The 17,680-nt window shown below is 40.7% G+C and overlaps 1 protein-coding gene across 2 annotated transcripts in view; it reads right to left on the bottom strand.

Moving 5' to 3' along the window:
* luzp2 (leucine zipper protein 2) overlaps nucleotides 1-16,461 on the bottom strand; it is a 125,324-nt gene extending 108,863 nt beyond the window's left edge. Inside the window, exon 1 of one of the 2 annotated variants that reach the window (XM_019886549.1) lies at nucleotides 16,119-16,461. In XM_019886549.1, the coding sequence (XP_019742108.1) occupies nucleotides 16,119-16,180 (62 nt within the window). In that variant the 5' untranslated portion in view covers nucleotides 16,181-16,461. The remainder of the gene's footprint in view (nucleotides 1-16,118) is intronic. The other variant, XM_019886548.1, reaches the window with a different exon arrangement.
* Between the last annotated feature and the right edge of the window lie 1,219 nt (nucleotides 16,462-17,680).

The raw sequence follows: 17,680 nt of genomic DNA, 5'->3' as shown, positions 1-17,680 counted from the left end.
GTCAGTTATGTCAGTTATTTGCTGTTGTATCGCCGATTTTCAAAATGCAAATGATCTGTTTACTTTATTTTCAAAGAATAGTTTGTTTTGTTATTGTTTGGTTGGTGTCTTATATGAAACTGCGACATTGCGCAATTTATTGGACAGACTTGATCACACAGCGTAATTTGGGTGGCATTTTATTTCGTATTTTTAAATCATCTTTTTATTTTGGACAATATCTGTAAATTTAGTTTCCTGCTCTTAATTGGGAATACATACTTGATGGTTTTAAATGCTCCTGAAATTAAGTGCTGCTTGACCAGCCTATATTGTGTATGTATGTGACGTCACTGAAGGCCTAAGGTTGAAATGCACGGCCCGCCACTGAGTTTGGTCCCTGTAGTAACACTAAATCATTATATTAAATAATGTGACAAGTGTTTCATTTTATCCATTCATGAAGGTGGCAATTGTGCTTGGTTTCTGTTCACCCGCTATTGTGTTCTTTCATCCAGCATATCCAGTTATTTCTTTGCGTTTTTTCGAGCGTACAATCTTTAGAGGAATTAAACATTCCCCGTTCGCCCATTTATTTCAGGACGATCGTTTTGCTTGAATGTACCAAATAAAACTGTCTTCTTATGCTTGTTAAATGACTACGAGTGCTAACAGCCATTATTCGCAGAAACATAATTAATTTGATTCAGATTAATGACATCAATTTGCCGATGTATTCAACCCAAAGTTCATTGAAATTGGCTAAAGACGAACTCGAAATATCAGTCCAGAACATTTCTGACTCTGGAAACCATTTGATCCAGACCTAACTGTACAGTATGTGATGGATTAAATGACCCCTTTTTGTCTGCTTGCATCTCTGTCTGTTCTCTTGGCAAAGTGCACACACACACTCATAATGCATGCTACAATAAACTGAGGCAATGTGCACATTCATTCATTGACAGACAAAGCCAAGCAGACTTCAAAGCATGCATTACGGTGGTAATGGTTATGAATCATCTGTCACGTGTTGGATTATCTTTCTAACATGACTGAAACTACAAATCGCGTGCATAAATAACCCAAAGAAGCAATTACCTCACAGATTTTCTTTAGCACCGAGCACGGCGAATGGAACAATGTGTGACGCTGATCGTTGCCTAAGATGTGTAAGACTAATTTTACACTGGAACCTACTGGGTCCTTTTAAAACGTGGACATAAAAAAATAAATAAATACATCTGTGCTGGAACTAACACAACTGTGACTTGGGGTGAGCTGAAAAAAGCACCAACTTCAATTTGACTCACCAATTCAAAAAGTCCAATGATTGCTGAGGCGCTGTTTAGCAAGACACAACATGTTTACGGCTGACAAACAGTGGTACCGTTCAAAGATTTTAATATCAATTGATTTATCTGGCCCATAAATTTTTTTTCATGTTTTGTTTTCTGTTCAGAAGACTTTTTTATGCTTGTCGCTGAATAGTTCAGGAATAGGGAATTTATGAAGCCTTTTTTTTCTGACGCCGTTGATGAAAATGTGCCAAAGCAGTAAAATTGCAGAAGCATTAGAGAAAAATTACCTGAAATTACAACTAGGCTACAACTTGGCAGTCGGATTTTTCTTTAGTTTCACATGACTGCCATTGCCGTAGATCTTTCCAAATATCCTCCAAATTCACAACTAAATCAGAAATATTTCACTGTCAGCTGGTCATAACTGAGAAATCTATTGATGTCTTTCCTAGACAAGATTTATACGTCTTGGGTTCTTATTCAGTTGCTCTTTCACTGGGATGTGACTTCTCTGTTAAGTCTTCTAATTAACTGTGTTCTCCAATTATGAGTAATCCCTGGCCACGTTAACTTGCTTCTATGGCGCATTAATTCAGCTATACAGTACAGTGAGAAGCATCCCTCTCCTTCTTTTGCACCAACATGCATATATTACCATCCCTCCTCCATTCCATTAGCAGCCACTGGCAACAGTGAGATCAACTTGCTGAAAAGCTTTGTATACAACGGGTATTTACGTGGCAAGGGAACTCGACACATTTCCAAGAGCATAAAACCACTGTTAATCCGTTTAGGTTGGAAGTCATATTTGATTATTAGTCCTATCCATTTTAGTAATGGGATTCTGCTCGCTACACAGTCGAGTGCTATATTTGAAGGAATCTGTTGTTAACTCAGGCTAGGAGGTGTTGGATAAATTAGTTGCATAACACATTATGCAAGCTTCGACAGGCTCATGGGATGTACAGTCAGCACTATCGGAATCCCAAAATTAGTGGATGTGGAGCTGCAGAATATTCACTGGTGGGACTTACTTCATGTCAACTTTATTGTCAAATGTGTTACATGTGCAACATACAGCACAGATGACATTTCTTTCCTCAGGAGTGAGAGGAGTCGCTGTGGGTGCCCGCGCCGCCATCATTCAGTAATTTGTAAAAAAAAAAAAAAAAAAAAAAAAAATCATCATAAAATCATAATCATGTCATAGTATAAAAGCAGAATGATGGATGGTTATACTTTGTATTTTTCATCTCGAGAAGTAAAACACTTCAAAACAGTTTAATAATAAAAAAGAAACTACATCTGAGTGCAGTTGTGATTTTGAAGGATATGCCTCATTGTAAGTCTGTGTTAACATTGAAAGAAAAACATAGTGAGAGGGGATTCTGATAATTTGGGGTCAATACCCATAGCGGGCGACTCTTTAGACCCTTTGTCGGGGTTGTTAAAGGTGAGGGGGAGACTGACAAGCTTAAGTGCAGCGAGGATCGTTTTCACTGCAACCTGTGACCTTCTTCATGCCTTTTTAAACAAGTCCATTTTCAATCTTGAATATCAGTTAGAACGAAACAAGTACCATGAACTTTTAACTTTGTACTTTTCTGAATGGGTTTCAAGTGAACTGCAAAAAAGACAACAAAATTATGAAGAGCAATCTGACACGCTGTAATATTGTTGGTTAAAGTGACACTGTAAAGGGCCTAATTGCAGCACTTATTTTAGAGTTCTGTGCTTAAAAATGATGTCTGCTCTAAAAATCCTTCACTCAGAAGACGTTTTTGGCTTCTTTTTGGACGGTTCTAACCAAATTGAGGAACGCTGACATTTGGGGCACAAACAGTGACCTCAAACTTGAGTCAGTGGCAGCGGACGAACCCATTTCTCCATTGTTATACGTGTGTGTCTGTCCCCACTTTGTCTCTTAGTTTTACATAATATGAAACTATTTGTGGTGAAAATCGCTTGAGAACAGTGTACCCTCAAAGGTGAATGCGTGAGCAATCGCACACAGCTCCCACACTCACACAGCAAATGTATGCAGCACATTAAATAAATTTAAAAAATCCAACCTTCACTGCATTTACACTTTGCATTTTCATATTCGCCTCTGTTATTTGGCACATGTGGTTGACAGAGTGGAAAAGAAAAATGCAGCAAATGAAAAGACCGAAATGCAAGGTGAACATCATTGTGTGACGGAGCGGCTCCATCAATCATGACTGGGCAGCACCACAAGGCTAGGTAATGCTTTCACCCACCACTTGATTCTACACTCATTAGTTCGTTCACACTCCAGTTTAATCTGCAAACGGGTCACCGTAACATTCCCACGTGCCTTAAAGTTTCAGTAGCGCGAACAAGGGGGAACATGTACTTGTTCCACTATAGTTTGAAGCATACATTGACACACATCAGACCTTTTTTTACTCCGGCGTCCGCGTGGGTGTCAACCGCCGCATTGTATCACCTGACTGACAGATTGTGTTGCGTAGAAACTCTGCAACACATGCCGCACGCACGACGGTAATTGCCGTCACAGTAGAATGCCGCATGCGACATCTCTCGTGATTGATCCATTAAGTCACATGCTGTGATGACATGCTCAGCTTTCCTATCGTTCCTCAGTACCAATTGAACGACTTTCATTTAGCGGCCACAACTGCCACAGAGGCCGCCATCGATATTGCAATACAATTCACAGCATCTGCTCTAACCATCCATCCATTATCTAATCCGCTTATCTATACCAGGGTCACGGGCATGCTGTAGCCAAAGCTTTCTCTGGGCAGCAGGCAGGGTACACACTGAACTCGTTGCTAGCCAATCATAGGGCACACATAGATGAACAACCATTCACACTCACAATAAAGCCTATCATGCATGTTTTTGGAATGTGGGAGGAAACCGGAGCACCCGCAGAAAACCCACACAGGCACGGGGAGAACATGCAAACTCCACACAGGAAGGCCGGAGCCAGAATCGAACCCTGCACCTCTGCACTATGAGGCATACGAGCTAACAAGTTGTCCACCGTGCCGCCCCATCATCTGGTCATTTACAGTAGGTCCATTTGTTCTGTTTGTGAAGTTCAAAAGCTGCTTCTATGGTCGGTAACGCGGTGTGACTGCAGATGCCAACCCAATGAACACCAGCCAGCACGGCACCGATCGTAACATTTTCATCAATGACAATGTACAAAATAGTAAATCTTTTTTTAGGATCATAAATTAGCAATTGAAGATAATTTGGGGTTGTTGAGGTGAGTGTGTAAAGGTATGATAGCCTAGCTAAATTAAAAACGTATTCAGCTACAAATAAAGGCCTGTCCCTTTAACAGACCCACATCCCAATCTGCAGTGGAAGGAATAAATGACCGGGCAGTACACGGGAAAATATGCTGTATTAATAAATTAAAGTCTGGTGTACACTGATTTAATTGTGACGAGATGACCACAGGCCATTTATTTTCATGGTCTGTAATGTTCATGAACCTGCAGCCAGGACACCTCTCATGGTGAGTTAACATTTGTAATAGCACTGTTACTGTCCAATGCCTGTACAAATAATGTATCTGGAATTGGCTTTTCTTTTTTTGTTACATTTCATCAATCTAGAATGTGGTAAGAGATGGAATAGTCAAAATATTGCAGCTATGAAGTATAAAATAATAAAATTTAAAAAACTAAATAAATAAAACACATGAAAAATAAAACGTGTGTGTGTGTGTGTGTGTGTGTGTGTGTGTGTGTGTGTGTGTGTGTGTGTGTGTGTGTGTGTGTTTGTGCGTGGGTGTGTGCGTGTGTGTGTGTCAATATCCAAGAAAATACATTGAATGCATGGCTTGACTTTGACTAAAATGTATGAGAGAGGGGGAAAAAAATATAACTATTACCATCAAAATCAGTTTTCTGCTCAGTGGTCACAACATTCACTACCTTGGGGATTACTGCCTTCTTAACCTTCTTGCGGTGTTTTTTCCCCCCCAGTTTTACATGGAATCAGGATGACAGACTCCCAAGATTCTTCCCATTTTGTACTCTGCTGTCTTGTCTATTTGCATCAGTACAATTGATCTGTTACTGCTGCACATCAATAAAATGATGTGTAATGTTTTCCTGTTCCCTTGTGTATAAGGATAGACTGTATACACATTTAATGGGTTTACAGCGGAAATGTTCCATTGCCTGTCTTAAACAATATCCTGGAAGTCAGTAATCCCCAAACCCCACATTCATCCTGCAGGGAATTTCATAAAGCTCATTAAATCGGTGTTAATCCAAACACCTGTCATCAAATGCTAATTTGGGAAAACATGCAACCGCAGATGTTTTCTATAACTCATTTAACACTGAAGTCGCAGATATTTGATGCGAGTCAAATTGGTCTTTTTAACGTAAAAACTCGTGCTTTTCGGTCTGTGTGAAATGACAACCTCTGCGGGTGTCGCCCCAACTTCACCACCATGAAAGGGCTCCAGTTTAAGGGCAAACTATAAGATTGGAGAAACATTTGAATGCTTCCCACTCGCGGCACTGAAAAGGGGAGAAAATTGATGACAAGTCCAAGGGCCCATGACTGACTGATATTTGCCGCAGTGGAGTGGCGGTATTCTTCCCTACTTCTCACATCCAAACAGTCTTCAACAGCGGGCCTAAGAGCAGATAAAAAAGCAAGCTCTGGGAGGACAAGAATGACAATGTAGATCTGCATTTACATGTAACCTCTTCACACCGTCATATAGACACGAAGCCAAGAAGCATCTTGAAATGCAATTGTTTGCATAATTTGCAGTCAGCATGTAATTTCACCCTCGGTGAGAGAACATCTCATGCGCATGAGACCTCAGATTCTATGATGACAAGCATGCATTTGACCCTCCGCGCTTTGCGCAAGTGAAATTTGTTGCATATATCATCTGTAGTGTTTGTTTTTCTACAGCGTTCTTGTTTTTATTTTCGGTGTGTGGGTGCTCGGGCATTTGAGGGAAACAATGTTTTTGAGCCATATTGATATTCACTGTAGACTGCTCTCATCCTGTCATTTTGTCAACACCATCACTGTATGGAGCTCAGCCAAGCAAGACATCTGACAGACAGGCAACCCAGAGTGGTGGACTTTGGTCATGCAACTCTCTCTAGCTACCCTCTTTGAATCGTAACAGTGAGGTTCATTGCACATACAGTGTGCATACACACCCACACAAAGCAGGCTTGCATTCTGTGGGTTAGACATCTCTTTGCGCTCTAGTCGTTGCTGAAATACAAAATAAAAGCTGGGACAGACAGTTTAATCAGGAGTATGCAATCAGCAAGAAGATGAACTGCATGACTGGGTTCCCATTTGCTGCCAAATGACGCCGGAGATTGATTGGCAAGTGACAAAACATCTTTAATAGAGGAAGCATTATTCACAGAACACTGTCTGCAGGTCAGAAATATGTCAGTAATCTGCCTACAGTGGCACTTTTACTGTTTTCATCTAAGAATTTCAGTATGCAGGAGAGTCACCAATCTAAAAAAAAAAAAAAAAAAAAGTAGCATGGTGAAAATGTGAGGCAATAAATGTCAGATGAAATCAAGTTTCAACATAAATGTTGCCATTCGTTCTGTTAGTGGCTCAAAGCTGTGTGCATGTATCTGGTCCTTTCACGAAAGTCTTCACGCATACATTTCAATTCAGAAGTGCCTTTGAATGCATAACATCACTTGAAACATATTGTAAAACCATGAGGGTAAAGACTTCCGTTGTTCTAAATGCAAAGGACTGCATGGAAAATTCTCTCCTTGTAGATAGTGTGTGGCGGGTAACGCACTTAACCGTCAGGTTTCTTGGTAAAAAAACGGAGTAAACCGGGATCACAGGGGAATACCAGAACTAGAGGTTGTCATCCAAGATGGATCCTGACACTGGAATATGATCAGAAAATGATATGATAAAAATAACAGAAATCAATCAGACGCCTTTGAGGATTCAGATTTATATGGGCTTCATAAAACGAAAGCTGTATTAAGTTTTCTAAACAAAAAAAAAAAATTGAACATGAGCACTAGACTGCACAGTAAGCTCAGAACTGGTTACCAAGCAAAAAAAAAAAAAAAAAAAAACAACAAAAAACAGGGGCCCAGTTTCGCAGTGTAACGTGATCATTATATAATAAATTATAAAATTATAATAAATTCTCAATTTGGATTTGTTTTGTCGACAGTGAATATTGACTGTTTACTTATTTCCTTTGTGTCACCTAGCATAGCGCAGGCTTTATCTCGTTTGTGTGGGGAGCAAAGTGTAAATTAAACAGGTGAGCAACTCTCTTATTGTTGACTTACCCTCCAAGACTGAGACTCAGGCGGTCATTTAATTGCAGCTATCAACAAACATAAAACCTCCGTTTCTCAATTTGCTTAATTTAGTGCCATGCACCAAATGATGATTAAATTAGCACAACAGTCAAAAAAAGCAGTACTCCACGAGGAACAAACTGAAATGCCTGACTTATCAGAGATTTGACAGGAGGTGTTTCTCACTGGAAGTAGAATGCAGAGCAAGAATTGCCATTAGGAAATCTCAACACAGTAATTCATTTTACTTTGTGTAGCTTAGCTGGCCATTGATTGTAAAATGATGGAAGCATGCAGTTTAGCACAAGTGGAACATTACTTTGACTGCATCAGTTCACATTCATTTTAATTCCAAATTTTACATCTGGGATATTAATCGAGCTAACAACTGGTGGGCATTCGTCTGGGGAATGTCTTTGAAATACTAAGACATACGTCGACAGATAGTATTTAAGTAGACAATCGGTGTGAAGAAGAGAAGAGAAAAATGCTGCGGCAAAATAAATAATGTAAAAGATAAGCCTCGAAGGTCTTGCTTCGTCTTCCATGATCCAAGCAGTTTGTGTATAGCTGTATAATTTATAAGGCTTTTTTGCTCATGCCAAACGAAACACCTTCATCTTGCAAGTTGTCCATGATTTGGTGGATAATTCCACCGAGTTAGGTTCTACCGACAATGAACCAGTTGTGGGTTTAGAGACAGTAGAAAAGAACAAAACTGGTGAATGATGATGAGCGATGGCAACATCATGGTCAAGCCAAATCTCAAAAAGATGAAGATTGAGACAAAATATGTGAGATTTACAACTCAATTGAGTCTTGAGCCACATGCACTGTTACAGAGAAGGCGTTCAATAGAAGAGAACGTCAACGCTGAACGGCAATGAATGTCAAACTTGCTGCTGCTGAAAAACATGATGTCTGTTCACGCCGTTCACTTGATGAAATGGTGAGAATCATTGCAGCCGAAAGGCAAGCGAAAAAGAAGATAATACAACGAGGTAATACCCTCTGCTCTCAGTGTGATGGATATTTGGACACTCTGCAGTACAGTGATTCCCAACCAGGTTGCCGTGGCACCCTTGTGTGCCGGGAGAGAGATCATGAGGGGTACTACTACCCCAGGAAATTATCCAATTTCATTTAATTTCTCTTAAAAATTATATTGGTTAATTTATGACAATGATTGTTCATCTGTGCTAGTGACGTATAGTCACAGGCAGATAAATTAGATGGGAGATCAGCAGAAGGGACGATAAACATGTGTATCCATCACTTACTGTTGAAAAAACTGCATAAGTCAGCTGCAGATTCTGCACAAAGTACCTTCATTTTTGAGTGAATTAAGACAAGATTTGCAATATAGGCCTTCCTGTGTGGACTTTGCATTTTATCCGTGCTTGCATGTTTTTTTTTTTCAAGTACAGTCATACCTCGGTTTTCTACCATAATCCGTTCCAGGAGGCTGTTCGAAAAGCAATTTGTTCGAAATCTGAAACTATTTATTTGGCCCGTGATTAGGGGCTAATACACTATTAAGAAATAACAACAAAACAGTCAGATTTGCGTAAATCACAACAAACACGTCTGCTCACAATGAACGTTACACGAGGAAGCGTCACTTCCCCGTGTAAGCAAGCCGAGAGGAGTCGAGTGGCGTATTCAGGTTTGCTCAGTTTGGTCGAAAACCGGTTTTCGGTCGTCATCAGAGGCGTAAAAATCTCGAATTTTCTGTTTGAAATCCGATTCGATCGATAACAGAGATTTTTGAAAACCGAGGTTTGACTGTACTACCCCAGTTTCCTCTCACTTTTCAAAAACAAGCATGGCAGGTTAATTTAAGACAATTATCCTGAGATGTGAACGTGATGGTTGTTTGTCGTCATTCCATGTGATTGGCCAGAAATCAGTCAAAGGCCCGGCCTCTCGATGGAAACTGGAATAGGCTTCAGCATAAGCCGCAGAAAAATTGAGCAAATGGATCCTTTAAAATCACGACTCGATTCACAATTTCACAACCTCAAATTTGAAATGTTTCCAAGCTTTCATGCCGTTACGGATATGTAAACCAATTAGATGGTACTTACAGTATCTCAGGGGTGCAGCAGGGCCCATAGCGAAAACGAACGTTGAAATGAAGGATAAAAATTTTAAAAAAGCCAAGATGCTGGTTGAGTTTTATTGAACGATCAGCGGAGTCTCAGTCAGATGCAGAGGAAAACGCGGGCCGTACGATGACACTTTGACTCAAATCTTATGCCATGACCAACATCCCCATTGAAGAACCTCTGAAAAGCCCTGAGCGTCACGTTCATATGCATTGATCAGATGTGACAGGATCCAGAAACCACTCAAGTGTGCTGCTTTTGCTTCAAAACAAATTGACTCCAAGCTGCAGCGCAACAATACACTGAAAACAACCAAGTCAGTTTATATTCGCTGCCATTCTGACAAGGAATGGTGCGCAGCCTTTGTTTATTATGGTTATACATCTCGCACTACTGTGTAAAACAAAGAGCCAAGCCCTCCAGTAATGACTCATTTCTGAGAACACAAGCATCCGTGTTTAGAGGGACAGCGCAATTAAGTCTCTGCCAATTACAACAACAATTTTGACAGCACGACTCTATGCGTAGTGACAGCACCAAAGCAGTACAATCAGCCGACGGTTGAAGTTGCAATAAAGATCCACATCAAAGTTCCTTAGATGGGCTTTCATGAATTGTAGGTGGGAAGCCAAGTCGGCGGCACAATGAATGGGAACTTTGTGCTTGAACAGAAAAGGGGAAGGAAATACAGTACAACGCATGATGTGGAAACAAGTGGGATGACCTAAACATGTACTAATAACCAACCTATTCCATTTTTTCTGAAAAAAATTATTGTTTAAATCTAGCGTACAGCCAGTTTGCACAAAATGCAGGAGAACTGAATAAATTCATTAGAAAATGGTTTAAATGGAGGCCGAATAAGAATGATGTGTGTAAGATTTTTTTTTTAATTCTGAAACAAATATCTTGCTCTTATACAGCAGATGACTCTTTTTTTCCATTTTGTCATTTTACTATGTTGTGTGAAAAGACAATTTTACCAGATGTACATGACGGTAATCCATTTTCTTTCCATAAAATAGATGAACAGTGTGAATGGCCGTTTCATTTTTGTTTTTCTTTTACTGATACTAGACACAAGACGGTAGCACAGGTCAAGTTAATACAGATTTATAACTGGTGCTCGTCAGACCACAATACTAAAAATTTCAGGACCTCTGGCCAAAAATGCGAACAGTAATTAAGATAAAACGTCAAGACTACAATCAAAAAAACAACAACAACAACAACCCTGAATTTATGATCTGAATCGGACAAGATGTTTTCTGTCATAAGATGGAAACAGCAAAGTAGATTGAACCTTTCTTGAATATAAAATAAGCACATTTTCATCCCGCATGACCTCTGGTAATTTTAAGTGCCTCATTTGAAGGAGCCTTCAGACATTTATAGCTCAATCACACTGCTCCCATTGGGGCCATCCAATGATTTGGTTTCCTTTCATTTCCACTGCCTTTTGAGCATCTCCAAACATGAGGAGAGAATATCGCTTCTTTATACAGGGCTGTCCAAGTTTGCCTCTTACAAGGCAGGAGAAGAGCAGAAGAGGAAGTGTAATTACATTTTTGTCATGCCAAAAAAAAAAAAAAAAGTCACAACCCCCGCCAACACGTGTCATCCTATTGTCTGGATGCAGAAAGAACTTTCTCTGAGCAACTTCATATGACTCAATAAAGTCTCCGAAATCATATGAGACTTGTTTGTTCTCAATGTCCGTACACACACTCACTCTCGCTTCCTGGTTACCCATCATTCACTGACCTTTAGAATTTAGAAATATATCAACGACAACTTCATGGTCTGTCACTTTACTTCACTTGCCCATTAACTGATATAGAGAATTGTCTGCCTTATGGAGAATACTTGATCTGAGGAGTCCAAAAAACATAAAAACAAGTGACTTGTGATCGACAATAATAACAATATCCATCCATCCATCCATTTTCGGATCCTCTTATCCTAACAAGATCACGGGGGTGCGCCAGAGCCTATCCCAGCTGTTTTCAAGCAGTGCTCGTATCTCAAGTTCGTGCTTGTATATCCAAAGCAGAAATGGAATTGGACGTTCGACGGCTCGTATCTCGAAAAACTTATAAGTCAGTTCACATGAATATCAAGGCACCACTGTATATGCTATGCTATATTTACTACTTAGTACAAAGTCACATGCAATGTGTTTGAACAAATATTATACAATGTACAATTACAATGATTTGTTTCAGTCATATCCGTAGTGTGCCTGTCTTACATCAGACAATGTTTCCACCACCTCTCCCTGTCTTTTCTCTGCTATGTAGAGCAGAAAAGCATTCTGCAACAATCTGCATGGAAAGGATGATGGTGGACAAAACTATGCGTGCTGGTTAACTTGAATTATGTCCAACAAAATATGCCTCATAGCAACTGAAATGACCACATACACAAAAATAAATAAATACACAAAGACATGCAAGACAACAAAACATTGCATTGTGTGCATTGTTTTTACAATCTATCACAAATGTTGTTAATTAGCGGTACATGTGTATTGGTACATTATTTGATGAGAAATTGGATGTGAAAGTCAGTCACAGAGATTACTCATTTTCTTGTTAGACATCTTTTTCAAGTGGTTGGCACTCCACCAGTTTTATTTCATAAGTTCAAAAAAAAAAAAAGGCCACTTCAAAATAACAGATACAAGTCGGTATTCAGTTATCAATCTAAGACTCTCTCTTGCCCTTCCATGTGACATCTAAAACAATGTAACAATATGGAAATAGTGGAGACGGTGCAAGGTAGAGCAGCTTCTTCTAAGAAGAGCCTGCTGATGCAAGAGGCATCAAAGATGGTGTCAAGAAAATGTGTCAAAATGTTTTAAGAAAAGCCCTGAAAGAGAAAACTTGAAAGTGGAAAAAGGTGGGACTGTTTGATCTGCGCAGGTGGAAAAAAAAAAAAAAAGAAAGAAAAAAGCCTAAAGCAGAAGCACATTCTTCGCTTCACAACCCTGACCTGAGGGTGGACAATCATATCTCACGGCACTCGTGTCAATGCAGCCTTGTGTTCTGCCTAAGTACCAATTGATTTTTGCAATGCCGCACAACCCTGCACAATAATTCTGCGGTTGGAGTTGCTCAATTTATGAAAGTCAAAGCCTTTTGATCACACTCTCATTGGAAGTGGAGTTTGCATTACTGGTCAGAAACAGACATAAACTGATACTGTATGTATTTTTAATTAACATCCATACTGTTTGCATTATTATGCCATTACCACAGATGTCATTTTTACCACATAAGGCAATCAAATCGGGTCAGACATACCTTGGTGGATGTTGCACTTAACATAAAGGACAAAAGGGATTCACTCACAGACCACTGATGTGAAGATGGTGAATCTAACAAAGCGAGGCAGAGCTCTGCCTAGCCTCTGCAGCAGGCTACAAGGTCACAATTCTTTTTTTTTTCTTTCGTCCGCCTTACTTTCAGTAATGTTTAATGTTACAGTGTTATGCCGTAGTGGAACCGAATATGAGCCCTCAGAATAACAACCGAGTATGATGGCAAAAAGTGCCATCTGAGTCTGACCAAAATAAAATCCCAGTACAATATGCTTTAGTTGCATGTGGTAAACAGAACAATGCAAAGAAAAAAAAAAGAAAGTTAAAATAAAGTCAATGATAAATTGTGATTGTATCATCCGAACACTTGCACAATGTTACATGGAAATATGAAAATTGCTTCATGATATTGGAGTTCATTAATGGGCACTGCAAAAACAAATTAACATATTAGATTGAGTATGTCACCAACTGCAGCACAGTGCTAATGATAAGCACAATGGAAATGAAAGTGTTATGAATCAACTGTGCAGTCGTTTTCCCCAGTTCAATAGTGACATTTCCCTGAAACAACCACAAGAGAAACAGATGAAAGCAAGTACTCCTTGAGGCCTTTCTTCCACATACAGTAGTTAGGCTCAATGCATGTCACAATGAAGCTATTAAAACACATCACAGAGACAAATACTCGTTCAAATTACATGGCCAAGACCAACACTGCACCAAAACACTTGTCTGATTGACACACCATCGAAGACTCCGTCATTAACACATCCTCCCAAAAAAAAAAAAAAAAAACATGTTGGGGGAAGTGATTAACCTGCAATCTGGCCTAAAATAGATTCACAATACGTCAGCGGATATGCTTTTTTTTCTTGTATTTCATCTTGTCTACTAATTGTCTACTAAGCAGCTCCCAACGATATTTATTGAAGAAAGAATTTTCATAATTGGCATCGATTTACTGTACTATGTTATCTGGTGGACGGCACGGTGGTCGACTGGTTAGCATGTCCGCCTCACAGTGCAGAAGTCATGAGTTTGTGGATTTCTCTCCATGCCTGCGTGCGTATTCTCTGGGTACTCCGGGTTCCTCCCACATTCCAAAAACATGCATGGTAGGTTGATTGAACACTCTGAAGTGTCCTTCGGTGTGATTGTGAGAGTGAATGGCTGTTTGTCTGCGCAACCAGTTCTGGGTGTACCCCACCTAGTGCCCCAAGTCAGCTGGGACAGGCTCCAGCTCTCCCGCAAAGCAGTTCAAAAACTGGACTGATGAATGCATCTTAATCTGGTCATGGCCCCTCTTTGGCAGATGTGTTAGCCTGGAGCTGGGATATCCCCATTGCCTTCTTTTTTTAAGTTGGGCAGGTCAGTGAAATACCACTTTCATCTTAAAACGTTTGTTTGTTTGTTTGTTTGTTTGTTTGTTTGTTTGTTTTTTAATTTTTCTAAACATGACATACATTCTGATTATATGTGATTACAATTAACTATTTTTGATGGTCTTCACCCTCAATAGGTAGCTTGCAATGTATGAGAACCATCAAAATTATCTCCACATCACTGCAAGCACCCGTTCTCACCTGAACAATCACTTCAAAGGCTCATAAAGTACGCTCTAATGGAATAGTAGCTAAATAAAGACATTGTTAAGTTAGAAATGGTCAATTGTTTCGAAGAAGAACACAATAAAAATGATCACAAAGATGTGACAAAGAAGTTATATGCTATTTAGCTGAGGTGAACATTTCCAAGTTGGCTTACTACAGACTACAAGAGTACGCATTTGCTTATTGCTATACATTAATACAGCCTGGAGGAATACAAGTCTACATCATTAGTTTTTCTCTGTGATATTGAGGTATGTTGTGCGAGGCTGATAATCTCACTTTGCTAAAGGGGCAAAAAAAAATCTTTCATATCCAAAGGTTGGTATTAACCTCATTAGCAATGACAAAAAAAAAAAACAACATATTTCTGTTCAGATAGGTCATTCCCTTAGTTCCCAAAGAAAATATGAAACCAGAATTAAACTGCTTAAGACACTCGGGAGCACAAAAAAGTGTACTATTATTAGTAGTAGTATTATTATTAGTATCATTCTTATTATTATTATTACTGTATTATTATTATGTGTGCCTCTGCACTTAAGTCTCCAAGGTATCATGAAAGCACTGATTCCCCTCACGACTCTTGTTAAGAGACAGTACAAGTGATGAACGGAAAGGATGATTTTTCAACGATTCACCATAATCAAAACTGTCCCACTTATACATCATTCTTCATTCCTATGACTTTTCCTTCTAAATGCAGCCTAAATATCTCACACACACACACACACACACACACACACACACACAAACACACACGCGCACACACACCCACACACGCGCGCGCACACACACGTATGCACACACACACGCACACGCGCACACACACACACACACGCGCGTGCGCACACACACGTATGCACACACACACGCGCGCGCACACACACACACACACACACACACACACGAGCGCACACACACCCACACGCACGCACACACACTCACGCACGCACCTAAATCTCACACACACACACACACACACACACACACACACACACACACACACACACACACACACACACACACACACACACACGTGCCCCATCCTCTCTTTTCACCGGATTTCAACTAGCTCTCTTTTAAACCAGTATGCAGCAAAAGTCTCAAAAACCACCATGGTTACCCCCCACCACCACCACCACCTCCCCGGCAGGCATCGCATTCAGGGAATTGCACACACAATGGGACAACTGTCTCTTCGCCGACCTAGAACTGAGGAAGATAATAGCCCAGTTAAACAGATTATCTCTTTATTCCTCCCTTTAAGTCCTTGAGTTTCCTGAAGCAACATGCCAAATACAGTGAGTCCCTTGCCTGGACAATTTTAGAATCTTGTATTTGACAGTGCAGGACAGAGCTTTACAGTAGTAGTCGAATATTGGACGTTTGTACTCCTCGTTTCGTTTGTTTCAATGACTGAAACTGGTTGAGTGGAAACGTCATCCGGTGCCTACCTGGTGTTGAGACTCAAAGCTGGACAGAGAAGCAGCATACAAAAAGCCTGGATGGATTTCATAGCTGTGAATCACACTCCCGTTCCTTGTCCGTCTCAGATGCTTTTAGCCTTTCCCCTGCGTCTCTCTCCTGACTCTCTCGCTCTCCCTTCTCACTCGCTGCTTGAGATTTTAGTGCACCCTCGCGCGCGCGCACACTCACACGCATGCGAAGCGGCAAACAGATGCAACACGGTGGCTGCGCGAGAGGGGCTGGAATAGCTGGTTTTAAATAACACCGAGACACGGACCGACTTGCTAATGAAAAGGAGCGGGTGGGGCTTGAAATCAAGAGAGCGAAATGTGGAGGAGATATTATGTCAGTACCCGCGCAGCTTCTGCGATTGGTGCGAGGCATCTTTTTTGCCATTGGGTGGCTGCTGCTTGCTCCTCCAGCACTGAGGTACCCCATTCAGTCTGTTTACTACCTGCAATGTGTGAGCTGTGAGGGGTAGGACGCAGCATACCCAAGTGGTGAGAGTGGCCATCAGGGACAGGCAACATTGGAATTGACAGTTCTGAGAAATGGCGTGAACAGATTTAAAAAGAATATAATGGTCTTCCATTTCTTAAAAATGAAAATACGATGATGCAAAGCAAAGCGATGCTGAGGTGACAAAGTCATAAAAAGTCAAAGTAATTAAAATGAGAGCACTCAGAGAGCACATTCCTCTGCCAAAGCGTAAACATTTATATCTTGAAGCACTTACATAAATAATGGGGGGAAAAAAGTTCTCAATGAAAGAGGAGAGAATCAAAGTGAATCAGAGACACCGTGCTCAAAACGTGCATGACGTCCCACACGTCGGCTACATGCAAATTTGAAAGTAAACAAGAAGCTGTAGTGTCAATGGACAAAAAAAAAGAGATTGGTTGGGTTCACTTTTCCTGTCCCATGTAAAATCTGCTTCAATTCCGCCGACTCTCAGGTCTAAATACGTATCCGCACTCCACGCCGATGCTATTCTCTCCACATCCTCAGCTCCAAGAACAGAATAGAACAGGAGTCGGCAACCCACAGCTCCAGTGTTGCTATAAAAATGCCGTCGAGATGCAAAAGGAAGAGAGGAGTTCTGTAATGGCAACCACAGTGAGTTGTCCAACTGGTGTTGTGCTGTTAATAGCCTTCCGTCCATCCATTTTCTGAACCGCTTTGTCCTCACAAGGGTCGTGGGGGATGCTGGAGCCTATCCCAGCTGTCTTCGGGCAGTAGGCGGGGGACACTCTGAACCAGTTGCCAGCCAATCGCAGGGCACACAGAGACGAACAACCATCCGCGCTCACACTCACACTTCGGGACAATTTTGAGTGTTGAATTAGCTTGCCACGCATGTTTTTGGAATGTGGGAGAAAACCGGAGTACCTGAAGAAAACCCACGCAGGCACGGAGAGAACATGCAAACTCCACAGAGGAAGGCCGGAGCTGGCATCGAACCCGGTACCTCTGCACTGTGAGGTCGATGCGCTAACCACTCGCCCACTAGGCCGCCTCAGTTAATAGCCTATTAAGAAAATACATTGTT

Source organism: Hippocampus comes, unplaced genomic scaffold (genome assembly GCF_001891065.2).
Source record: "Hippocampus comes isolate QL1 unplaced genomic scaffold, H_comes_QL1_v1.1 scaffold261, whole genome shotgun sequence".
Lineage (NCBI taxonomy): Eukaryota > Metazoa > Chordata > Actinopteri > Syngnathiformes > Syngnathidae > Hippocampus > Hippocampus comes.
Note: the sequence above shows the minus strand (reverse complement) of the source record. Positions and strands in the feature narration are given on the sequence as shown.